The 26,311-nt window shown below is 37.4% G+C and overlaps 1 protein-coding gene across 1 annotated transcript in view; it reads left to right on the top strand.

Annotated features, from left to right (window-relative positions):
• Window positions 1-26,311, top strand: part of MYPN (myopalladin) — a 48,302-nt gene that overhangs the window by 3,301 nt on the left and 18,690 nt on the right. The window contains exons 2-11 of the mRNA XM_075154235.1: window positions 7,560-7,735; window positions 9,266-9,317; window positions 11,467-11,614; window positions 13,456-13,527; window positions 13,742-13,883; window positions 14,834-14,857; window positions 16,911-17,027; window positions 17,766-18,135; window positions 20,226-20,810; window positions 23,141-23,288. Of these exons, the coding sequence (XP_075010336.1) occupies window positions 7,560-7,735; window positions 9,266-9,317; window positions 11,467-11,614; window positions 13,456-13,527; window positions 13,742-13,883; window positions 14,834-14,857; window positions 16,911-17,027; window positions 17,766-18,135; window positions 20,226-20,810; window positions 23,141-23,288 (1,834 nt within the window). The remainder of the gene's footprint in view (window positions 1-7,559; window positions 7,736-9,265; window positions 9,318-11,466; window positions 11,615-13,455; window positions 13,528-13,741; window positions 13,884-14,833; window positions 14,858-16,910; window positions 17,028-17,765; window positions 18,136-20,225; window positions 20,811-23,140; window positions 23,289-26,311) is intronic.

Genomic DNA, 26,311 nt, shown 5'->3' with positions numbered 1-26,311 from the left:
GAACAATGACTCATGCCGTGGAGTATCCAGGGATGGCCAGGATGCCTATGCACCCAATTCAGGGACTGCTTGATTCCACAGAATTGGATGATGGGTATCTTTGTAACTTGGGTCTATTTTTGTCCCAACAAAACTGAAGCTTTTCCATTGAAATTTCTACCTCAACATTTGATTCTGTTTACTGTAAAGAATAAAATAAGCTACTTATGTGAATGACAGTCAATATAAGAGCAGTTACACTTTTATAGAATAAGCATCCATCAGACTTTTCCAATGATAATACACTGCTCCAAACAGAAATGCACACTTGGTTTACTGACTCATGCTTGTAGCCAGATCAGAGTCTTAGGGGAGCTAACACAGAAGTCCAGAACTCACATGCTGACGCCCCAAGGCCAAGAAAAGTAGGGACGGGTAGAAAGAAGCCCCATAGGGAAAATCAGTCCCAAGCAGTCAAGCTCAAGAAAAAGATCAGGCTCAGCTTTCAGTTTCACAATTTAAACTAACAAATAAAAGGTAAATCACAAGGCGGTAAGTTTGAACGAACTCTCCCTCTGTGTTGGGGTGTGGGTGTGTGTGGTGTGTGTGTGTGTATGTATGTACATGCTGTATTAAGCTTGGAATGTTAACTGCTTGAACAGAGTTTCCTGATCATAATTGTTTGTTAAGAAAACTTTTGTCCTGTTCATCCAAGATTCTTTCAACTCCACCAATGTGTAGGAGTAACACTAAGGGTGTAAAAAAATTCACTTGCCCGAGTGATAAATTTTCATGGGCTTCCAGTGATCATGGCCTTTTTAGTCACTGCTACAGCAAGAGGAAATCAGAAAATATAATGTACTTTGGGGTATGTGTTCCATTAACCATGGGGACCATGAGAATGAAGGTTTTTTCACTAAAAATAGTGCTTGTCTTTGATTTGTGTGGAAAGCTTCCAAAATAGTGACGGAAGCATCTTGTTGGCCATAGTTGTGGAACTGTGTCCAGAACTGGGCTCAGAACTGGCAACCGTCTTGCTTTGAGGGTAACAGTTTTCCGAGGGTTGTGGTGAGTTAGTTCAGTATCTGTGGAGCTGGGCAAGGAGAGAAGAATTCTAGTAGATAAGCAAGAGAGATACAAAAATCAGTAGTTCCAGGAAAGGACTAACTGGCAAGGTGGCAACTGATAAAAGGTTAATGCTGACTGGCTTTAAGGCATGATTTCTTCTTCCTTCAACTTAGCTGAATGACCACGCTCAGTAAACAAGCATCCTTTGGACACACGTGTGCTAATGCACGCTTGCCTGCATCCTTTGACTTAAAATGGACTCCCTAACCACAGAAAAAAATCCCAAGTTACTTATAATGCTTATAATATAAACACTTACAATGTAGAAGTGGTACTATGGGAACCCAGAGCATTGTGAAACAAGAACAAGATTCAACAAGCTCTGTAATGTAGTTTCTCAGTCAACACTAGGAGCAATCAGATGGTTAAAGTGATGTAATGGAGATTATAAGAGAGAAATTAGAGACAGGAATTTAGAAAGAAGCTGATCACAGGAATGGAAAGGACTGGAAAATATGATGGACAGATACCACGTTTGAAAGCAAGAGAGTACAAAACAAAATTGATGTTGTAAAAAATGGTATAAATGACATTCATGATGGATCAGGGTCAAAATATCATTGGCAATGATAAAGCAGTATAATTTACAGGCTGGGCAGGTAAATATCCGGTGTATACGAGGGCTCACTGAGGGACTGAAAATTGTATGGTGGAGCAAGAGAAGAAACTGGGAACTGATTTGAAGTATCAGTATATGGAAAGCTAAATCCTGCTTGGCTGAATACAGATAGACCTGTCCAACCGCTTTTTGAGATAACTCAGCCTTAATGCAACAAGCCCACATGTTAGAGGAAGCTTGTTAAACCTACTTATCTAGAAAGAAGTTTCAATGAAACGTTACCCGTTTTTCAGTATCATCAGCTGAATGCAGTGACATAGAAGAGAGGAACAAAGATTGATACTATAGTATATGGGCCTCTAGCTAGCCCAAACATTTGCAATTAAAGAGCACTACTACAATTATTGATTGATTACTTTACTCTGACTATACTGCAGGTTAGAAATAAGCATTTAAGAGAAGTGTGTAGCACACTTCCAAAGAGTTAAACGTTTTGATGACCTACTTCTCATGCTTCCTTCTACAGCTCTGTTTCTGTACGAGTAATGATAGGTGTGACATTCACTCCTCTCCGTGAGGAGAGCACTCCTTATTCCCTCAAGTTCGGAGGTGCCTACATTTTTCCAAACTGTTTGGCACATCACTCCTAGGTTAATTTTACTTATGAATCACATTGCATGGTTTGGCATACACAGCTATCCTGGAAGTGTCATGAGGATTTGATGTTCTAAAAACAGGCTGTATGTCATAAGGTTTCTGTGAAAACATTCTTTAACATAGGCATACAAAGCTTAAAAAGTGCATTTTAGTGCTGCTTTGTTTAAGGACACTAGATCTGCAACTAATCACAGATTTTTGGAGACTGAAGTCACTTAAGATTGATTAAGATTTTTTTTTCCTGGCTGCCAAATGAAAACATTTATCTGTTTTAGTGCTCAAAGCCTAGAGATCCAAACTTCTCTTACATGCAACTCCAGTCAAGTCAATGGATTAAGACCTAGGATGAATTTGGCACAGCGGATGACACTGCTTGTGCTTAATGTGAACCTGCCTTGTATGATGAAGCTATCATTACAATTCATGGCAGGAATGAAATGTCAGTGACAGAGAGTATTGCTACTTCAGTCATGCCACTTATCCCAATGTCAGAACTCCCCTTGGAACTGACATTTCATTGCTACCACGTACAACGTTTTGATGGTAAGAATAAAATAAAATGTTAATAAGCATGGAGTAGATATGGCCATACCAAAGATTTACGTAAAGCTTAATTTCACGAGAGAATTGTTTTTCGTTTGTAAGCATTGTGAAGAGATAACATACATGTAGCATGCTCTTTTTCTTGGCTTAATCTCAAAATACTTTAACATTATGGTGAAAATAGTGACTAGAGAACACACTGCATAGGAGAACTAAACACAGGTTTGAAACGGAAGTTTATTCCTGAAGTTTTAAACCACTTACGTTGCAAATTTTGGACTGGTCAAAGGAAAAAATAACTGCAAAGAAAAGAATTAACTCAATCCTGCTTTATTGTCTGTTTGAGTCTACGAAAGGAGTATACTACTCACATACTATTAAAATAACTGGAAGAAATAGCTTACATGGTGTATTTAATTTTGCTTATAGGCAATTAGAATTGTGCCTTACAAAGGCATGCAATACAGACTTATCTCTACACAAATACAACAGGTTAATTGGAAAAGCTGATCAGTAGGAACACAAAGAGTTCTTATGTCTTACTGGTGATTATATCGCAGCATTTTGTGTACTGTGTTTTGCTTTGTGTGTCACATAAAGCAGTGAGAAGTCACATTTGAGTGGACACAAAAATATAGTATCACTGTACTACATAAGTTATTTTAATGTTCTGAAAAGATCCTGCTGAAAATGAGATCAAATTCTAGAACATGGGTATTCTCTTTAATAGTTTTTCATATCTGCTAAAGCTAACATGCTAAAACAAGACTACGTTGTAAGGAAGAGGCATGAGGTAGGTATATAAAAAGACATGAGTAAGTGCCATGACTCAGCTCCCAAAGTACACAGTTGCCTACATGAATTACACACGTAAAAGGCAACTTGTACATTCATATACCCAATTTGTGCTTGTAGTCATACAACTGCGCATGAACCTTAGGTCTTCTCTCCTGAAAATGTGACCGTTGTCAATTATCACCAATTGCAAATCTTGAAAACAGAAGAATAAACCATATTGTACATAGAATAAAAAAATTCCCCCTTCGGGATCACAGGAATCCTATATAATTTCCTGGTCTGGAACTTAAAAACGGCACTAACTAATTTTAAAGGACCTTTTCAATCAACCCTGTAATGCACATTACCATACTTTTCCCTTGGGACTGCTAAATGTTTCCTCTACTTACTCGTGATAGAGTTGTTCCTTTATCCCAGGCACTAGATGTTTGTGTTCTGAATATCAAGGACCCCGCTACTAGCTATGGTGTCTTTATCTACATGTTTATAAGGACATCACTGAAAATGCAAATGTAACATGCACTTCTGGGGAGCCAATCAAAAAAACCCCACTGTATCTAATTATTAGTGGGGAAAATACCAGATTTGGGCAAGTCATTATGGGCAAAGTCTAGAATAGATGTAGCTTTTCCTTCTGTTTGAAGAGGTTTGTATTAGAAGATCTGAAGTCTCCTGACTGGACTATGATGGAATATGAACACTACAGCTCAATCAGAAGAAGCTAGAAAGATCATTATTTTTAAAGGAAATGTATTTTGAATGGAAGTGTAAACCAATTCTTTCAAAATAAAGATGACACAAATAAAAAGCAGAACTAAATGTTAGTAAAGAACCATACAATTTAATCTACTAGAAAATAACGGTAATGGTACCGTGATAGTGAAATCCTTTAAAAGAAAGGTAGTTTGTAAATAATCATTTTAAGACCAGTGATTTTGCCTTTTTAAAATTATTTTTAAGCGCTGCTTCACACCTTCTAAAAAAAATAAAGAGAATAGTAGATAAAGGATAAAGATAAAAGATAAAGATAAAAAGATAAAAAAGATAAAGAGAATGGTCAGGAACTCCAGAGAAATATAAGAACATACATACATATATATGTATATACTCGCTCTGTTCTTATACTCTTCCGTGAATGTCTGCTTTTGGCTGTTATCAAGGCAGCATGCTGGGTTAGGTGGACTTGCAGTCTGAGCCAGAACACCCAGTAAGTTTTTAGTTATCTTTTTACATGTGCTAGCTCACCTGGCAACCTAGGATATGTGCTGATGTTATTACTCCCTTTTGTATGATGACTGTCTCTTAAATTTCCAAAGGTGCTGCACGTTGTATGGGTTTGATTAATATCCAGAATACTGTTTACACTGTATTGTGAAGCACCTTAAACAAGTTCCATTGAGGTTTGAGAAGTAGCATGAACGGCTGCTGAAAGCTATCCTGGAGTAAAGTGTTGTCCTAGGCAGATTGATCACTGACAGAAAGTACCTTGGAGCATCTCATTTTGCCCACCAGATCAGTAGAAAACCTAGCAAATGAACTATGTCGAACTTCAGAGGGACAGAGGAATACTCCCGTAATGTTGTGGCTCACATTGAGTTCAAGCGAACACCTGTGGCAATTTCAGATGCAGCTGTAGCCTCCTGACTGCCCAGTCCCTTCTTTTATGGTCATTAACATTTACCAAAAGCGATATATAGGAGAATCTGTATGGTTCAGTTATCCTAGATCCACAGGTCTAGTGTCCTGGCACAAACCCATTTTCATTAGACCAGAACTGGGACAGCTGGGCCTGGGAACACGTTTGAACCTGCCGTCCTTACTTCAGAGCGAGAAACCTCCAGCAAAGAAGTCGGCATCAGGATTTTAACATTTTAAAGTACTGCTGCCAGATCTGCAAGAGTTTGTCTATCAGAGCCCTAAGGCTCAAATGGAAGAGAAATCAGTAACTTTCGTTAAAGTTTTCTGCATAAAGCAGTGCCAGTTTCTCATTGGTAAAACCCTCCAAGAAGGATGTGGATGTATTTTAGTGAAGCAAAGCTGTACTTCAGCTGTGAAATGTCAGGGAAGAGAGCTGGGACATTTTACACCCTACAGGCATCCTCTTTTAACATGATATTTACTACATGACTGTCCATTGCAATCAGAGATGTTAAATTCATAAACGTAATTTTCTTAGACCCATTTTCAATTCTTGTTACAATAGAGGCTTGTAAAAGAGGATAAGCAAGCAGATGTAGGCACGAACCAAGACTTTTAAGTTCTAGCTCTCTAGCTACAAAGGTTTGCCTTTCTAAAAGGGGAAATTGTGTTAAGCAGTATGATTCATTCTACAGTGCAGGAGCTTCCCTCCATGACAGGCAGACCTGTACGCTTTCCAAGCTGTACATTCAAGTCAGTTGACTGTACAGCTACAGATTACACTAGTGGGCAACTCAAAGTGGACTGGAGAATACCCTGTCTACTTCAAGAAAGCCATGTTGGATGGCTAGGACTGATGGTGCACAAATAGCACATGGTTTACTTCTTAGCTATGTAACCAGCATTTAAGTTCCAGATCTGTACTCCTTCATACCTCATAGTCCCTTGGAGGCTCCTTTTTCAATTCCACATTATACTTGTATTAAATTCTGGTTTTCCCTTGGTATGGACTGTCTTATATTTTGTTTTTTTTTCCAAGATATTAATTGGGGTTTTCTTGATGCTTAATTTGTAGCACAATTTGTAAAAACTTGTGCTTCCAAGAAGCGAATACAATTGAATGGTTAAACAAATTTACTCATTAATGTTTTTCTAAATTATCTGAGATGGAAATGTATCAAAGTGCTTTATAGTATGAGCCAGGAAATATGAATTATTACAATTTATTACTAAAAATCTATCCTTATCCTTTCCACAACTAATCTTATGCTGTAATATACAATAGTAAATGCATTTGCCATTGCTTTGATAGCATTTGTTTGCACTCAAAAGCCAGCAGGTACTTTTACCAAGTTACCACATAAGATGGATGAAACAATTATTAATTTTTAAAAATCAATTGAATAAAAAATATTACCAGTATGACAGCCCCCACCCACACATGCACAAGACGCATTAATCAACCATACCTAGTTAAGAAAGCAGCAGTAAACAGAAAATACAAGTATTTCTGTGAAGTTTTATATCTATCTATATTTAGGAGAAAAGTTACAGTGAAGATGAATACACCTCACTTTGGCTTTTCAAATTTAGCCAGTCATCTAAAAATACACGTATTTCTGAGTATTATCCCAAACATTTAGCTCTGTATCCTATACATAGTACTACACCTTTTCTGTAAAACCTAGACTGTCTTACTAAATTTGAATCTGGTTCTGCAAACCCACCTGCTTATTTCTCTTTCTGTTCTGTCTTAAATCTATGACAAAACAAAGAGTAACATTACAGTAAATTTTAGTCACATTCTGAATCAATATGAAATTTGTAATCACAAGTTTGAGGGAAATTTGTTTACTTAGGGAGGTTTTTTTGCTACAGTTTAAGCCACGACACGGATCTGAATGTACCTCAAGAGAAATTCAGAGCTGGATTGATAGCGTTCCAAATTCAGAGCTCTTCTACTCTATTATTGAAATGTGTATATTAAGAAAAATATGTGCTCGAGTCACTTACATAAACTAGTTTGTTAGTATGTTTAAATATTGCTAAGAAAGAAGCTCTACTCTTTGCTGTAATTGAATACTATGAAAATCATAAATATTTTACTCCTATGACTGTTGATTCAACACTTGCCTGCAGTACTCTGTCAGAATCTTCAGGCTAAAACCCACCCATTTTATCATCAGAAAGACTTCCAACATTGTCATTCTAGTTGTCAAGTTGTTTGCATTGATAAACAATATTTTTTGCCTTGCAGGTGGTACTGTGAAGGGAAGGAGCTTGAAAACTCACCAGACATTCAAATTATCCAGACAGGTGATCAACACTCATTGGTTATTGTTGAAGCTTTTGAGGAGGATACAGGACGTTACTCGTGCTTTGCTTCAAACATCTATGGAACAGACTCCACTTCTGCAGAGATTTACATAGAAGGTAATGTTAGAATTGTTGCGGAAATTGGTTGTTGAAATTAAGAGGATTAAGATACAATTATGTATTTTGTATGTTAACTGTGTAATAGATTTGTCACAAAAAATACATAGCAGGAAGTCAACACTTTTTGTCATTATTAACGTATTTATTATTTCTCTGTAAAATACCCTTCAGACAAGTGAGTGCCCTTTACATAAAATTGTATTGTGTTGCTTCCCAGAGATTCTGTGTATCTCACTGCAAGATCAAAGTCTAGACTGATGCCACCTTACATTTTTTGTCTGTGGTTACTCTACAGAAATATAAGAACCTAAATTTTGTGTCTAATTCTTATTAATCCCTTTTCTCTACAGTCATTATTACAAACTGAATGTAGGATAACTTCATCCTAACCCGTTATTTGGGACCTTGTAACCAAAATAAATATGCCAGCAATTTGATATTTTACTTGCACAATAGATGTTGTAAATAAAACAGAAGATTCATCTGCAGATTTAGGTGTCTCTTTTTTCTCCTTACGCTTAAGGTCTATTAATTATATTTCTGTTTAACACTTTTTTGGGTAAGGTTTTTGATTACATCCATCATTGTGCTAGCACGATTACAAATTTAAAAGAAACACAGAGAACCTTTTTTTTTCCTTTTCTCTTTTTTCCATTTCTCAGGCAGAGAAATATACTATGAGCACCATCACTGACAACAGCGGGACCATTCATAAATTAAAGCACCTACCCTACTTAATACAAGGTTAATTTTGCTCTACTGTTATTATTCTTTCACGTCTCTAATCTGACAGTGAAAGGACGAATCCTTTTTTAGTATCTGCACTGCCCCTGACATTAATGGGAGATGTCTGTGCTTGGCAGGGATTTACCAGTTCTCGAGACTGGGGCCAAGGCCTGCTTTTTCCTAACGCAGTGAATGTTGGGTGGAAGCCATGGCTGATGGAGATGCTCACTGGCAGGAACTGCAGAGAAAATGCAAATTCCAAATGCAATGAAGGCTGAATCAGAAGTGTAAAATGTCTCAGCAAGACAGCTGTTAGTAAACTGAGCTAGTATCTTCTCCAAACTGTGCTACAAGGCACTAGTTTAAGAATAATAGCTATGATTCCAGGTCTCTCTTCCCCCCCCCCCCTTTTTTTCTTTATAAAAACTGATAGTATCAGGTGTCTGAGAAAAAAAACCTCTTACTTGATTCACAACAGCAATTACAGACTAAACCGTACTAGTGGCATTTTAAAGAGAACCTGAGGAAGACCCAGGCACACATTCACTCTTGGATGCTGTTTTCCTCATTTCAATTGCACCTCATCCCAAATCTGCCTTATGTCAATAGCAGTTCTGCATCTTACACAGTATGCAACGTTGGTTCATTTCAACTGCAATGTGATCTTTTGTTTTGGCATAGCTTTATAATATATATCCTTAGAATGCTGTAGAGGAAATTTGAATAAAGGTTTGTATCATTCATAGATAAACTTCTCCAAAAACCCCTCCGCTAAGAGATTTTTTTTTTCTTTTTTCATAGGAGTCTCTTCTTCTGACTCGGAAGGTGAAATCATCAAAGACGAAATGGATCAGTAAGTTTAAAATCGATTACGTCTTCCATATTTCTTACAGTTAAAAAAACACACAAGTGTAGATATTTCAGTTTCCTTTAATATTTTGCAACTTCCAACACATTAGGCTTTTGGTTGGGATTTGTTTGGATTGGTTGGGTTGGGTTTTGTTTGTGTGTTTGTTTGTTTGCTTTACAAATAGTATGGAACAAATACACATTTGCTTGTGTGTCTTCAACTTTAGCTTAAGAATTGAAACTTTAATATTAAATATAAACATAAGAAGAAATATGTTATCTTAAAGATTAAACTACTAAAATTAATTTACTAAAACAGGTGCCATTTGACTAGACCCAACTTAAATGCTGATTTAAGTGTCTGACTTGGAAAAAGAGTGTAGTGAAATTTCCCACATGAAAATATGGTATGTCATGAAGTTTTTGGCAGAAGATGGCTATACATGGATTATTTAGATTTAAGACAGGGAAATTAATACATATGAACTAGAGTAAACTGAAATGATGGGTATAAAAGACTACTTAATTATAAAGAGAAAGAAAAGGTGTCAGATGTAATCTAAAACCTGGGAAATAATTTTATTTTTCCTAAATGAAATCCATTCCCTGTGCATTTAGAACCTGATCCAATGCTGTTAAAATCTGTAGTCTTTCAGAATCAAAGTCTTTCTATTAACTGGAAAAGGAGTCAGACTGGTTGAAAACTAAAATAATCAATCTTTTATTTTTAACTCCTTTGTATGCATTAATTCAACCCCAAAAGCAACCAGTGCTTTATAAAGAGGAAATTTTAATCAGACAGACTTATGTACCCTAGGTTTTTTCCATTATTTATCAAGAAGGGTTATACTCATTACAAATGTCATTTTGTTTTAAAATGCAAATACAAAACACTTCAGTGTGTTTGACTGAAGACCTCAGGCTGACAGCAAATCTTATCTTAGGTGATTTTTACTTCAAAGTCATAAAATACTCCAGATTGGATTGATTTGGACTTCGATAAATGTAAGAGTTTTATATTAAACTTAAGATCAAAAAGATCTGAAAGGTTTTGGAAAAAATTGCTAAGTTTTTCATAGTTCTACCGCAGATTTTTTCAAATGTCTCAGCCATAACGTTTTTTCTTATTCACTTCATTAGGTGTTAATGTAGTGTTGACCATGATCCTGATCACTTGATGGCACCTCTAAGTTGCTTATCTCATTAAATTGTGAAGTAATGTATTGCATTCTGTATTTCCTAGAAAAAAAAAGAATGCTGCTCTGACATTATAGCGGGATGTCCTCAAACGATAGAATTATGAAAGATCAGGTTTGGGTATAATCAGAGTGTCTTTATTTTTGCTTAGCTTTCAACTGTCACCACATGAATCTGAACACCTGTAATTAAAGGAAATTAATACGAGAACAGGTGCAAAAAAAACTTCACCATTTCAAAAGAGAAATCAGTGATCGTAACAACTGTACATTCACTCTGAGTAAGGCTTCCTCTGGTTTGAAGCCTAGCTTTCCTGGGGGGACCTGTGTTATGCTCCAGAGCAGCCAGTGCATACCTCAAACTGAATAAAAAGACCACCTCTTCATTGTCTGCATTATTTTACTTAGCAATAAAAATAAATAGGGTCAACTCTTTTACTTCCGTATAGAAACAATCTAGAACAAGTGAAGAGGTGCCAACCTGTACACTACTAAAATTGCATGATATGTTGGTCAGAAAGCATACCTCTCTTTTTTCATTTTTCAGCAGTAGATTATTGAATCTGTATCCAAGCAGACCATGGTATTTTCGTTACCTTATAGGCCCAAATCTTCATGCAAGCTAAGGGAGCAGTGCAAGAGAAACTACCATTGTCCTCTGAGAAACTAGCATTGCTCTCTCGTGCTGCTCAGAGCTGGTAACAGCAGCTTTCAAGCCACAGTTGGGTTGATCCAGGCCATTTATGACATTTGGTGTAACTGAACTAAGTATGAGAGATTAGAGTGGCAAGATATGCAGCCTGATTCTTATAAAATGCAGTTTACCTAGGATCAATCAGAATTCAACCCCAGAAGTGAGGCTGGGGTTGACATGTAACAGGGACAGACATAACTACGGGACACACACATAGCTCTAGCTTCTAGTTAGACAACTTGGTTTTGGTTAATATTTCACAGCAAACCAAAGCCAGCTGACACCTCCTTGAATGCAGCATCTCCTGCTGTTAGAACTGCAACCAAGCATCAAGAAACAGCCAAGGCACCATCTGCCGCGCTTCAGCCTGTGTCTGTACCTGTCCAGCCTGTGTCAACACCAGTTAATCAGGTAGGAGAGACAATACGTTGAATTTCAAGGACCAAAAGCAAGTTCTTAAAAAGGTGTTTCTTCTACAGTTTGTGACTCAGAATCCCCAAATTTTCTAGTTTGTGCTTTGCTGTTGAACGTCAGCTTTGAACCTTACAGCTACACAGTAGTTGCATACACAGGAGAGATGTCCTCCCTACTAGATAACCTTTAGCACCTGGCAAAGGGAAGGGAACCTTTCATCCCCAGGTTACAGGCATCTCTGCGGCAGTGAGCAGAAGGAGCAGCTGCCGCTCGCTCAGCCAGTGGTGGGAATCTGTGTGCTGCACTCCAGCGGGTCAGAGACTGCATGCCATGAAGGGCACTTGGATGTGTAAGTCAACTCACTGGCCTCTTCACATTGCAGACTCGTTCACTTTCAATAGCGGCAGCCTGTAACTTCTTCCTCTGCCTTTCTACAGAACTCACTCGAAATAATTTTCTTCCAATGAACCTTATTTTAAGCCAAATCATTTCACTACTATGTTTACTTTATATATAGATATGCTTATTTACCACATAACATTTTAATATCCATATCAAAGAGTTTCTAATTAAAGTTAGCATGCATTTCGAGTCCGTTTTGTTGCAAACTATCAGAATATTCATAACTGTGAATTCTTACCTAATAGGAAAGAAGAGCCTTATTTACTTAAAAATAAAACTGAAAAGTTAATGAGAAACTCGCTTTACACTGCCTTTTCAATGTTTACAGCCTAGAATTAGGTGGTAACCAATAAATAGATACTGAATAGGTGAAGTAATGCACGTTTACTTTTGACTACAAAGAGAACAGGACTAAGCCTTTGCGACATTTTGCCATTTTGACAGAGGTTGCCAAAGTCAAGAGTGATAGTTATCTCAAAAATTACCACTTTCAATCTTGTTGGCTTATAAGACACCATCCATAAAATTTGGCTATGTTTCCTGAGATACTGAACCACTAATTCTGCTGTTATGGGGCAGCTTCTATTTCACTAAAAGGAAAAACTTTTAATCAAGTTATATAAGGAAGTTTCCAGGAGGAGAATAATTTCATTCTGATTTCACTGAGTAGGATCAATAGGGTGATATTCCACCTCTGTAAATTGTTTGGTTTTGGCAAAGGAGAAGAATTACAGTGGCAGTCATACACATGACTTGATTTAACTTTTCCTTATTAACATCCGTAAGTATTTTGTAAGTAAGAATTTTTAAAAGGAGACTACCACCAAGTAGCCTACATAGATTTGCCTTAGCGAAGTATTAATGACAGATGTTATAATACACTGCAGTGAGTTTTCCTTGCCATGATTAACTCAGTAAGGCAATAAGGCAATAACAGCATTTTTGTTACTCAGGCAGTAACCTATCCAGGAAGATCGCTACCAGTTGTCTACAATAGAGCAACTTTTATTCATTGCATTAAATATTTTGCTTTGAACTTCACCCACCAAAATCTCTTTTGTGTCATTGCAAGAGGATGTTTCTCCTCTTGGAAAAATACCCTCTGTAGACCTAAACATCATCACAGAATCATAGAATGGTTTGGGTTGGAAGGGACCTTAAAGATCATCTAGTTCCAGCCCCCCTGGCATGGGCAGGGACACCTTCCATTAGACCAGGTTACTCAAAGCCCCATCCAACCTGGCCTTGAACACTTCCAGGGATGAGGCATCCACAACTTTTCTGGGCAACCTGTTCCAGTGCCTCACCACCCTTATAGTGAAGAATTTCTTCCTTATATCTAACCTAAATCTACCCTCTTTCAGGTTAAAGCCATTACCCCTTGTCCTATCACTACATGCCCTTGTAAAAATCATGTGATGTTTTGCAATCTACAGGCTCAAAGTCCCACTAATTATTTGCAAGGACTGGATGGGAGACCTATAATTGCTGCTCCTGTATTTACAAAGGTAATTTGTTCTATGACATATTTGAAGACTAAAGAGGTCAGTTAATTGTATGGAGAGATAATTAAAATTTTCTAGCTATCAAAGATAAAAAAAGGAATTAAGCATTTCTTAAGCCATTCAAGGATTTAAGTGGCTTTATGAAATCTTACTGAAATCAGTATTACTTCCGAGCCAATAAGACATTTACTGACTGTCTATTCATTTTCTCTATTAGATGTTACAGGATATTTCAGCTTCTGAGGGGCAGCTTGTTGTCTTTGAATGTCGGGTGAAAGGAGCTCCTTCCCCAAAGGTTGAATGGTATAGAGAAGGAACACTGATAGAAGATTCTCCAGATTTTAGGATATTACAGAAAAGTATGTTTCTTGTGTGGAATATTGTGTCTAATAGAATATGGGCAAGCAACAAAATTGCTAACATAGCAACACTTCGAATTTCTTATTACAATGGTAAGAACTATATAAGCCATATTTATGGCAATAAATCTGGGTTCCAGAAGTCAAAACTGTGGATGAATAGAACAGCATATTCACAGGTAGTATTTGTCTGAGATTCCCCAAACTATTGAACTGTTTTGCCTTCTGCTTTGATACCTTTACCACTTCAGTGTCCTTTTCTAATTCAGCCTTACTTCTGCTGTTTGTTTTTGGTTTTGCACCGTTTATGTAGAGTTCCATTGCCCGCAAATCCCTCATCTTTTAGTTAAGTGCTGTTATAATAGTTCTTATGGGCAGTGGATTGCTTATTTATCCACAAAGTAACCTGATGTACACGTTAGCATGCTTACACATACATGTGTGTGCACATGATACATGATAGATTGTAAACATATACTTCTACTTATATTTTCAAATGCAGTTGAAACATCTGCAGTTTCCTCATAAGTCGCTGGAATGCTAAAATTGCTAAGACTCAACTGAAATTCCTTAAATACCACACTAAATCAAACCTAAATGAAACGATGTTTTATTATAACTTGATTTCATGTGTGTAATAGTTTCAGAAATTGTCTTCAAGACACAATAAAGTAGTACTAAGATTGCAAAAAAATACTTCTTGGAGAATTTACTTCCTATTCATAAGTTCTCAAAAGTGTTCATAAGTGTTCATATTGTTCAGTGGATTTGACATACCATTGAGTACGAGGCCTGGCTGTCTTCACCACCCCTTAAACAGAAAATTGGATCAAAAGGAGTGTTCCGTCATACTGAGAAGAGCAAGCTTCATATTTAGCGCTTAAGAACAAAAAAATTATTGGCAAAAGTAAGTATATTCAATCTACTAATTCTGCTCTTCTTCCCTTTAGAACCACGATCTATGGCTGAACCAGGTGAGGATCATCAAAAGGCTCACACTTTTTTTTTTTTGATTATACAAATGTGGTGATTTAACCTCACAAAATATTAATTATTTAAACTCCATAATTTAATTACATAATTTCTTCTTTTCCCCATGTTCTATAGCTACTAGTGAGATGCATTTCACTGTAGACTGTTCCATAAACATATAATTTGAATTAATTCTATCACTTTTGAAGAAAATAATTTTTCCATTCTGATTTGACCCAGTTCTAACTTAGGACCTAAATGCTAGCACCTTATGAGCTGAAGATTAACAAAATTAATGTCTGGGCGTCCCCCGTATATCTGAGGTTCAGAAGTACACCAGATGATGTAGGACTGAGCTATTTTTATCTAGTTCACCAGTTGGGGAACATTGCATCAGATGTTTAGCCATGTCAGCCATTCCCTCTGCTCCCTACCAGCGTAATATGAGAGTATCACATCAGGTGTTCCACCCCTGATATCAGCAAATCCTATAAAAGTGGCTGGATTTGCTAATTTCAAGGGTCAGAGCAGAACGTAGGCTACTCTGCATGATTTGAGCAAAGGAGCCTTATAGATTTTGATTACTCCTCCATAAGACAATCACTCTCCCCGTTATGCATTTCACTATTAAAAATGTAAAGCTGCCCCTCTTAAGATAGAAAATTACCACAGGAGTATTAATTCTTACAGAATATAAACTCCTGTAACTCTTCTCCTTGCCCTATTAAAAGTTTTTTACCCCAAAAAGTGTCTTGAAAAAGACTCCCTCTCTTTGCAATATCTCTCGCTGAGACTTAGAAATGAATAAATGGAGCTTCTACCAGAACCCACCGATGCCGTTCCTTTACTGTCCAGTGGCATCACTGCTGAGTAATGTGAAGCAGTTTTTAGAGGGCAATCAGTTGGGTGCAGTTGTCACTGCCTCATCACCTGCTGCTCATTCAGAAGGAATCTGGATTTCCATGCATGCAGTGGTTGGCAAATCCAAGTACTATAAACTAGATACTATAATGCCTTAAACTAGTTCTATAATCCTAGTACTATAGTAAAATATTATTCTTTTATAGTTGTTAGCAAATAATCTCTTTGTTGCTACTAGATTTTCCTCAGTGACGACACGAAACAATCAAGTTTAAGTGTGGTATGGGCTTCTACAGAAATACTCATAAAATATTAATCCTGTCGGGTTTTAGGAAAGTTTCTTGCAAAATGGCAGCAAAACAGTCCCTGACTATTTGAAGAAATGCTATCAGCCCACATTTCAATACACTTTATATGTTACTCTCCCGCTGCATCCTAGCTACCTGGCCAGACGAAAGATTTAAAATCCCATCACCATAGGTATTTATTAGCTGGTACTGCTGCCCAGACATGTCAGATACTGCTCAAACAGGAATGTCATAATCCCAGATGGACTTTTCAAGATGGAATTTAACTTTTGCTAGTACAATTTTGCTAGCACATGTTTGGTGCCCATTAGTCTTCTTCACAAAGAAGTGAAAAGGCAACTTTCTATAAGCACAATTAGCACAATCCCCTCTATCTGCAAATCTGCACTGGTAATTTTGGAAAATGCCAGCCCATATGTATGTGTTTTGTATTTCTTCACCTTACAGAGTGACTCCACTTGAATTGTTCCCAGTTAATTATAACTAATGTTTCAGTCTACAAAGAGATAAACACACATATATTTTAGTGAGTTGTGAGTGTAGAGTACACTGTATTTCTCCAAACTAAAATTTAAGTTCTTCAGAGAGAAAGTCAATACTTCATGTGTTTAGGAAAACATTTTCTAATGTTTTCCAAACACTGCTGACACCTGTTCTTCACTTTTGTTGGGCATGCTGGAGCACAGAGGGTACCAGCTGCTGCAGACAATGCCGATAACAGCTGCTGCACACAAAGGCTGCCAAAATCGATAATACTGATGAAACTAAAATCAAACGGAGCAAGGTGAAAAATCTTAAGGAAATGTCCCCGAGGGTAGTCAAGGCTTTTTGTGTTTGTTCAATGCATGTTCACTTCAAGTAATAATACTGCTCTGATGCTTTGCAGAGGAAATTTGTACTCTCGTTATTGCTGAAGTATTTTCAGAAGATTCTGGCAGTTTCACCTGTACTGCAAGCAATAAATATGGCACAGTATCTAGTATAGCTCATCTAACTGTCAAAGGTAAGTGTTTTAGTCCTTTGCTTGCTAGTAAATACAAGCAGAGCAGGCTGTTGCACTGTACAATCCAAGCTGCTTATCGAACATACAGATTGCTATGTCTGTTTAAAGTGTCCTTCCCCAATTAGAAATGTGAAGGAACAAGCAACATTAGGGAATGAATCCCACACAGCCCTTCCAAAAACACAACTCTTGCTGAACACAAGATTTGGGCAATAGCCATTTTTGGAATCTCTATGGACTGCCTCGTTTGCTGTTTCAATATAAGCCTTTGATGCAGAGCCCAAAGGAGGAAACCTCAAAACAGATTCTTTCATACTGCCTACAGCAGATGTATGCTGCCAAGGCACTAAGCAGTTAGGTGAGCAAAGTACAGTACATAAAAGCATAGTGCACTGTCGACTCCAATTCAGCTCAAGTTCTGGCAGTGTTCATAACTAAAAAGTTAGTGAATTCTCTGAAAAGAAAGTTTGTATTTCAAAGGTGCTAGTGGAATTCACGGGGGACATGACTGAAGACCACTGTTGGATCTTCCAAACTAGAACTGTGTCTCTTTTTCCCTGCCTTTACAATATTCCTTTGTTAAGGGAATTTGTTGTTAAACAAATGAGGTCAAACAACTCCGTGCAACAGCTGGAAGGACATCAGAGTGAGTTCTTCCAACTGTAACTTTTGTGATTTCATTTCACTATAATTTATGGTATTTACATATCACCAAAGGTTTGATATTTGCTATTTCAGCATCTGAAGACAGTAATAATGCTGCTACCCTTCACACAATGAGCTCAATCAACTTAATTGCTGCTGAACATCAACCTCCCCCACGTACTCCTTCCCATCGTGTAGTAAATCAAACCCCCAAACCTAAACTTGAAGGTGTTCTTGTGAACCACAATGAACCCAGATCGAGTTCCAAGATAGGTCTCCGTGTGCACTTCAAGCTGCCTGAAGATGATAAAGGAAGTGAATCATCATCAGAGGATGGACCTGGCACTACAAACCAAATCAGACCCAACTATTTCCAAGAGAGGATAAATGGACAGCCAATGAAAATGCCAGAGCCAACATCGCCATCCAAGGAACCCCCCCCAGTACTGGCTAAACCAAAGCTGTAAGTAAAAGGGATTCTATGTCTCAGGAGCATCACTGATATTATTTACTATTCATAGACCAGGACACTATTGCACTAGAGCAGAAAACTCAAACACAGAACAAAGAGACAGTCAGTGTCACATGGTGCTGGTCTAATTAACCATACTCCTAGAAAACATATTCTACAGAGCTAGATATTTTTTTCTGTATATCCCTCTTGGGAAAAGTGTTCTCCAAATTTAAAAGGAAAATGTTTTCCCTTTGAAATTTTATTTAATTCCACAATGTTTTCTGCTGCAAACAGAAGGTGAAAAACACTGCTTTTATGCAGGCAAAATAAAAGCAGGTTCTTCAAATATATCTCACTCAATTCTGATTATGCAACTTTGCCAAAACCAGACATATTCAGTCTAATACATAGTATGTGCTAGCAACTAGCTAGCAACTGTAGTCCCAAAGGCTAAGCCTCATGACTTATGTCTCACAAATGTAATCTCCACCTAAAACAGATAAAGTACTTGGAAATATTTGATGATGTGAAACCACTTGAACTAAAAAAGCACCTGCATGATTAGTGCACTGTGAGCTCCAGGGGAATTTTAAGAAGTAGTGTAGTTTTCTTAGAGGACAATTTATGGAATTCACACTCCAGTTTATTAAGAAGGATCTTTTCAGCATTTTTGAAATCTCCCAAATCTAGTTTAACAAAAGCATGCAGAGTCCTTCATTTCATTTCTTAAATAGGCAGAAGCTTTAACTTAAGGCTCAGGAAGGACTTTATAAAGCAATTAATCGGTACTCTTAAGCAGGGATGTAATTTCATAGCATAAACATTACAAGTGAGAAGACAGAACTTAGATACCATGTAGCAGAGGAAGACCTCGGAGCAGTGTTTTTTAATTTGTTAAGCCCATATTCACAGCCTTATTTACTCTCAGAGCTGTAGTGTGTTTAAAGGGGGAGCAAAAGCAGTATTTAAGTTCTCCAATGCTTGCAGCGAGCAGACTTTCCCTCAACTTCCCCCCCCCCAAAAAAAAAAAACAAACTGTAACAAAGGAGTACATTATCATGCAGATGTATATATGAAGGACACAAAATCAGGACTGCACAGCTTCTAACTCTCTAACATTCTATTTTTTGAAAGTTTGAAATTGCTATCTTTATCTACCTTTAATGTGATTTTTGTTTAATACATTATAGAACCAATAATTCTTTTAAATAAAAAGAAGTTCTATTGACTTCATGTATTTGGTTTGTCAGTACCAGTTATGGTTGGTCTCTACTTCTACATTTTTCACTTTTTAACAATAGTTATTTAATACTCAACAATTTATTACATGATCATTTTCCATATCCTCTATGTCCTTTTCGTTTTCGGAAGGGGAAAAGTTAGCCTGTTTTCCATATGCTGTATTTCCATATACATAATAACTAAATAAACCACGTGACAAGGCAAAATAATTTTCCTTAATTGTAAAGTAAAAAACCCCCGAAGACATATACGGTAGATGGCACCTAGGAAACAACAATTCCATGAAATTCAAGTCCTCTCTGAATGATGCACTCCTGCCTGTCACCGAATGTCAACACCACCTAAACTATATTGGTAATATCTCTTTTGGTGGATTAATTCAAAGCTTTATTAGCCAAAACGCTGGTTTCAGAACCCACTTTAACAGGAGCTAAATAACTGCTATCTGGCTTACAAACGCTCATTTAAAATCTGATAAACCAAATCCTACTCTTAGTTGCACAAGCAGAGTGGTACTAAGGTGACATAGAGCAGAATTTGACAATGCTATCCCTTAAATATCTTCAAGTAAGATTTATATTTCCAATGTTAAAATGTAAAAATCATCTTCAGTCAAATAATTTTCAGACAAAAAGCTTTTGTTCCTCTGGCAAAGAAGGGGAGAGGAAGGAAAAGTTTATTTTAGTAGCAAACTAATATTATGCTCTTCTCATAATGTTAGAGAATATGTCATGTGTACAGCTGTTACTGTATCACAGGACATAGAATTTTTCTCTCGCAATTCACATATAGAAATGTAGTCAGCCAGCACGTTCAGGGCTCATGACCAATTTTGCTCATCTTTGTTTTATATGCAGTGATCAGACCCAGTTAAAACAGCTCCACAACCAGGTCTTGCTTGAACAACAGCAGGTGCATCAGACACCTACAAGAGAGTTGGCATTCAACACAGCTTTGTTGAATTCTGCTCCTTCACTCCAACAGTCCACCTCAACTATGTACAAACAAAGCAAAGCCTCTGCTTCTCAAGCATTCAGCTATACCAGACCTAAGCAGTTCCTACCATCACAAACCACGCCGCCCACCAGCTCCTCTTCTAGCTCCTCAGCTACAACATTCAGCAACATCCCTCAAGGAACTCAAAAAACAAATAACAAGGAAAATTTCACAGGAAATCCTCCACCTGCACAATCAAGGTCTTCAGGAGGGTTTACAAGCAAAAGTGAACAGTCTCTACCAAGCCCTAAGGAATCCATGGTGCTTCCATTAACAATTTCTACAGCTAGTGTAAAACAGTTTCAGCCGCAGAGTGTGACTCCTGCTCCCATCTCCCCAACTGGCCGGATTCACAATCCAGCAGCTTTCCTTAGTGCTGTTCTTCCCTCACTTCCTACTGTGCCATCAACCAATGCTATGGGACTGCCCAGAAGTACACCAGCCACGTAAGTAGCATAAACCATATGTGCAGAAGCAGGGGCAAAAAATACTCATAAAGGAAACTAAGATGTATTTCTGTTCAAGGGTTCAGTAGGGAGTTTACTGAAATGCAAGTAATTCGTAAAATAGAAAAGCGAGTTATTCATATATTCTGGTCATTTCATCTAACCTTTACATTCAGTTAAGAAAGGAAGGGATAGTCGCTTCTATAGTAAGATATATCAAGGGTACGATAAATTCAACATAGAGAAATGGGAATTTATAAACAGATATATGCAAGAATTTGGGGGCTCAGAGATTCATAACACTGTATGAGTGGGAGAAAAGAGATTTCATAAGCTTGCAGGATAAGTCACTCTAAAACCATTTGCCTATATGAGCTATAAAAACATTCTTACCTATTGTAAGCAACGAGTAAAGTTTTAAAAGGTACCTCATAATGTAAGTTATTTCTTAGTCCAGGTAAATCTAAGAAATAATTTATTTAAAGGTATTTTCCTGGTTGCAATACTTTCTACATTTAAAGTCCTCCAGAAAATCTCTCAGTAGAGTTAATGTTTGCACATAAGTATTTTAATTGACAGCCAGCATGATTTCTGTGACTACCACCACACAAGCAAATAAGGATGATGATGTACTGGAGAGGTTGTGGCCTTAAGAGTTCCTTCTTTACCAGTAGAATTGAAATTAATATCTCTTTTGTGGACTACGTGAACCCTATTTTAGCACAGCTAGCACCAGTAGATTGATACAACTTTTTATCCATAGAACTCCAAATTCTGCACAAAGTAAGGAATATTTCCCCCTTTTACCAATGGTACACTTCAAGGTGGTGATAGCCATCAGTAAGTCACAATCTCCTAACTATTTTGCTGATACTACATCAACCACTCTGTACTTATAACAGAAAAAAAGTGTCCCTGTATACATAACATTCACCACTGTGGGCCAAGAAATCCTGCCTTCAAACCGTTATTGCACTCCTACTCCCAGACTTCCTAGTTCCCCAGCACAGCCACATAATCGCCATCACCCTGTGGCACATGCCTGGAGGCCTTCACGGCCCTGGCATCATGGGCAGCCATACATAATAAAGTTACAAGGTTCACCGTGAAGGTTTTAACTATCCAACTCAAGCCTTCGGCCTGCTTTCACAACATTGCAACAGCCAGCAAAAATCAACTGCAACTACTCATCCACTCCCCTTCCTCCCCTTCACAGCGGGTGCACAAGTGCTCAAGCACTATTCTCTTTGCGTTAATGAGACTTAACCCTTGCAAAGTGCTTTCCTTTTTCTTACTGTTGTACAGCCTTTTCCAAATAAACCCTTACAATATGCCTACCAGGTGGAGTAGTTAAATACTGTTTTCTTCATTTCACCTTTCCTGGGTCCCAGCTCAGAGGTGAATTCCCAGCTCATCGTGCTGAGATTCAAATCTAGATCTCTACATGGGAGAGAGTCAAAGTGAGGGCACAAAAGATCAGGAAGGAATCTGAACAATATCTGTGCTAATCTGTGAATATCTATTGAAGTTTCAGCTTCCTTTTTTGGCATTATCAATTATAATAATTCTGGTTACAAAAGCAGTGAGAGATGACCATGTCTGCAGAACAACAAAAGGAAGATACCTTGCACAGCAATCATTAGTTATGCCTTTTACCTAGACCCCATTATTAAGATGCCAACTCCTGGTAAACTACTAGAACGCTGCACACTCTCCAGTAGTGTGCGGCTGCTGTGCTTCAGCAGTGCACTCTCACAGTCTCCCAACAGTCTTATTTAAGAACTCAACTATTTTCAAACCTTACTAAAATAAAACAGACTACATCTATAAAATAAAAATAAAAAGAACTGTTGATGTTAGGTGTCATAGAAGGGTGAGAGAAATGAAGGAAGTAGAAGTTCATGGAAAGAGTAAATGATCAATGAAGATGTGAGATAAAAATCAATGAGAAATTGTATTAACTTTTAAATTACTGCCTGATACAGTAAAATGTACAAATTGTGTACCTATGGTAACACCTATACACATTTCTTCAGCATTCATTGTGACATCATTATTCCAGGATAAACATTAATGGAACTTAGATGCTTATTATAGTATTATAATGTTTATTCTCTTTAAGATGTGTGTCCTTAATTCCTACTGCATGGGAATGGGATGCATCATTGAAATAGTGGCAAAAAAATCAATCTCGTATTGTGCTTTGGCTTCCATATAAATAAATAATAGGTTCCTCCAGACAACTGAAGTGTAACATATCATATCACACAGGTGACAAAAAAAATATATACTGGCTGCTGCATGTTAGTATCAGAATTTTCTTTTAATAGCCCGACCCAGGGATTAACAAAGAAAAATCTGAAGCCTCTGCCGTTAGCAACAGATGATTCTATTCGGGAAAATAAAGCTGCACTTGTAAAGGACCTGGAAAGAAAGCTGCATTTCAGAGAGGATGTTAATCAACAAAGTAGTCAGCAGGTAAGAAAATCCAGTGTTATTAAAATAAATTTCACTCATGAGCAAGATATGTATTATGACCTGTGAAACAAAAGGTGTTTCTGTGGTTGAGCTGCTATGCTACTTTGCAGAGTAAAGTTTTGTGGTAAGTACAGGTTTGGAATAGCAAACTGGAGCTTTAAATAGGAAGTATGAGGGGATGCAGTTGTAGAGGGTTTACTATGTGGCTGAGTAGCATTTTTAATTTCCGATCATCTCTATTAGAGACTGGTAAGAATGTAGAACTTTTCTTTTCATGGAAGCTTCTGTACATTGGATTTCATTTTTTCACTTCACAAGTTGCTCAACTCATTGCACACATACACATTCACACACTATATATTTTTAACACAAATTAAGGAGTAAAGTAATTAAACTGTTTAAGAACAGTTAATGGTTTCTTTGACTGTGGTTGAACTAAAATGCGGTATTCAATTTTTAGCATTAAACCTATTTTTCCAATCTCCCGACTTATATGAATTCTTGTTAGGAACTTAAAGTTTTTGGTAGCCGTTACTGGCATACACTGAACTTCAGGCCTAGCATTATTAGAGTTTAGCAAATAAGAAGTCTTTTACACAGTTCAAGGAACTAAATATCAATTCATTCTTAACTGGAATCAATCAATTCACCGGATCTGGGCAGTGTCTACAAAATTAAAGAAGAAATGAAAAATGAAATAATATTTTGGGGTTGAAATCACTGTAAATCAGGTTCAACCACCCTCAAATAACAGTAGGACACACTAAGGACTGCTAGATAGCTTTCTGTCTGTAGGCGATTATGCTACTCTCACCTTGGCCATGAACCCTTCAATAGCTGTCCCGTCAGCTCAGGCTTAATGCAGCAAATAATGGTTTACCCTGATCTGTCGTCAACAAGGAAGTTTTCACAAGGTCTGTTAGCCCTTCTAACAGAGAACATGCAAAGATAAGCAAAAAGCCATGGAGTCTCTGGAGTAAATTACCCTCTGTGGACAACTGCAGTGTTATCCCTGTTTTTTTAATTTTGCTGTTGACCTTTCTTTCTGACAGATGACGCTGCCAAAGCACTTTGAATAAAACAACTGGCAAGCAGTATGTTTTGCAGATGAATCACAAGTGTTACAATTTGTACTTGCCATGGTAGTAAGACAAATTATTTAGAGAGCTACTGTGAAATACCAATCAGTCTTTCGAGTTAACTGCATGATAACCCCTTTAGAAACAATGATCACTACTAGTGTCAAAGTTATCTGCTGACAGCAAAAGTTATTTATACACTTATTTGCTGTTCTGTATGAGACCAAACCAAAATCTTGATTCCCAAATCCCCCAAACACTGAAAAACTTCAAAGCTAGCACTTCTCTAAATTGTTATGGTAATTAGAATGCCAATGGTAATGAACTAGAAAACAATTTTAGGATTGCTCAATAAAAGTTCCCTCATTTTCCCCCCAGTTCCCACCTTTAATCACTTCTGATTTTATTCTTCCACATCCAGGAAAACCACTGCTCAGACTGACCTCAGCAAATTCAAGTCTGAGTTTTCTCCTCAGTGAAAACAGTGGTTATTTAAAGAGATGAGAGGATGCATAGTATTCTCCAAAATTCCTATTGCTTTGCCAGTTATAGAAGAAACAACGTCGTGAGAATAGTATGCTGGAGTGCTGGATTCACACCCATAGATTTTGTCCTGTTTTTTCCCTCTTGTAGTTAACACAGAATTAAAAAGGAGACATTTTCATCCTATATATAGCATATCTGCATTAAATTATTATAATAATGGTAAGGAAGGGCTTCTTATTCACTTTCTCATAAATATGAATGCAACTCTCCTCTATAAGAGATCACTGCATAACGGATGGAGTACAGCATCCAATAAGAATCTCAAAGTGTTGGCTTCCCTGTATTTTCTACATGCTATTTTAAGAATTCCTTCTTATAAAATGTGTCCTATAGCGTGTTTTTATTTAGAGAATTGTATTGTAACCTCGTATTTCAATAGCAGCATTTGGTCTCATTTACAATATCTGCAGAGCATGTAGGGATCATCCAGAATGAAAGCTGCAGATGACAAGTCTGTGTCTTAAAGTACTGGTATTGTCTTATATTACTATATAAGGTGCAGTAATGAACATGAATGATTTACACCTGGTGCTCTATTTATTATCTATCATTGACTTCCATATGAAAAGTGTTTAGCTTACAAGTCAAGATTTTCCTAAGTGTCAGCATAACACACTCAGCATGGTATCTAATAATCCAGATGTACTCCTTCTGTTTCATCCAGTACATCATTCATCACCAACGATAAAGAAATCCAGAATCAGAACATAGCTGGTAATTTTGCTGATGTTGCATGAGACAGAACAGATTTGTCTCTGGTCTTCTATAGCTACGATAATCACGCAGTGCTGACAGAAATACAAGTATGATTTTGCTAAGATTCTAGCTGCAACTTTGATCAAGTACATGCACTAACAAGCTGTCATTTTTACCAGAAAAAAACACCATACCTGTCATTTATGCAGATGGTAGTATGCTATGTTGCCAGGTGAAATTTCATCACAATTAGGAGTGTGAAAAAAAGAGGTTTGGTTATACCAAACATCTTCAATCTGATTTGCTCAGTTCTTTCAAACAGAAGATACACTAAATGAGGATTAGCTTTAGGCAACTGCAGGAAGAGGTTAGGAAAAATCCCAGTATATGGGAGACTTAACTCAGTTTCTTCCTTGGCCAGTTGAATTCATAACTCTTTACTCCCGTAAGAACAGCCTAACTCCTTGCCAATGGGTATGTGTACTGTTGGTGCTGTCCCAGGTTGCACAAATAATTAAGCATTCTTTGTCAGCAGGACAAAAATCTGGGAATTCTACCTTTCAGAACAGCTCCCTTAACAGGAAACCTGAACCTTTCTCTCACCTTCTCCAGCTCAATGAATAAAACTTAAGACTTTCAGACAGTGTGGAACTGGCCCTTGTTTAGCAGGACATTCAGAGTGCATTTCAGCTTAATGGTTGG

This window comes from Calonectris borealis, chromosome 7, assembly GCF_964195595.1.
Source record: "Calonectris borealis chromosome 7, bCalBor7.hap1.2, whole genome shotgun sequence".
Lineage (NCBI taxonomy): Eukaryota > Metazoa > Chordata > Aves > Procellariiformes > Procellariidae > Calonectris > Calonectris borealis.
Note: the sequence above shows the minus strand (reverse complement) of the source record. Positions and strands in the feature narration are given on the sequence as shown.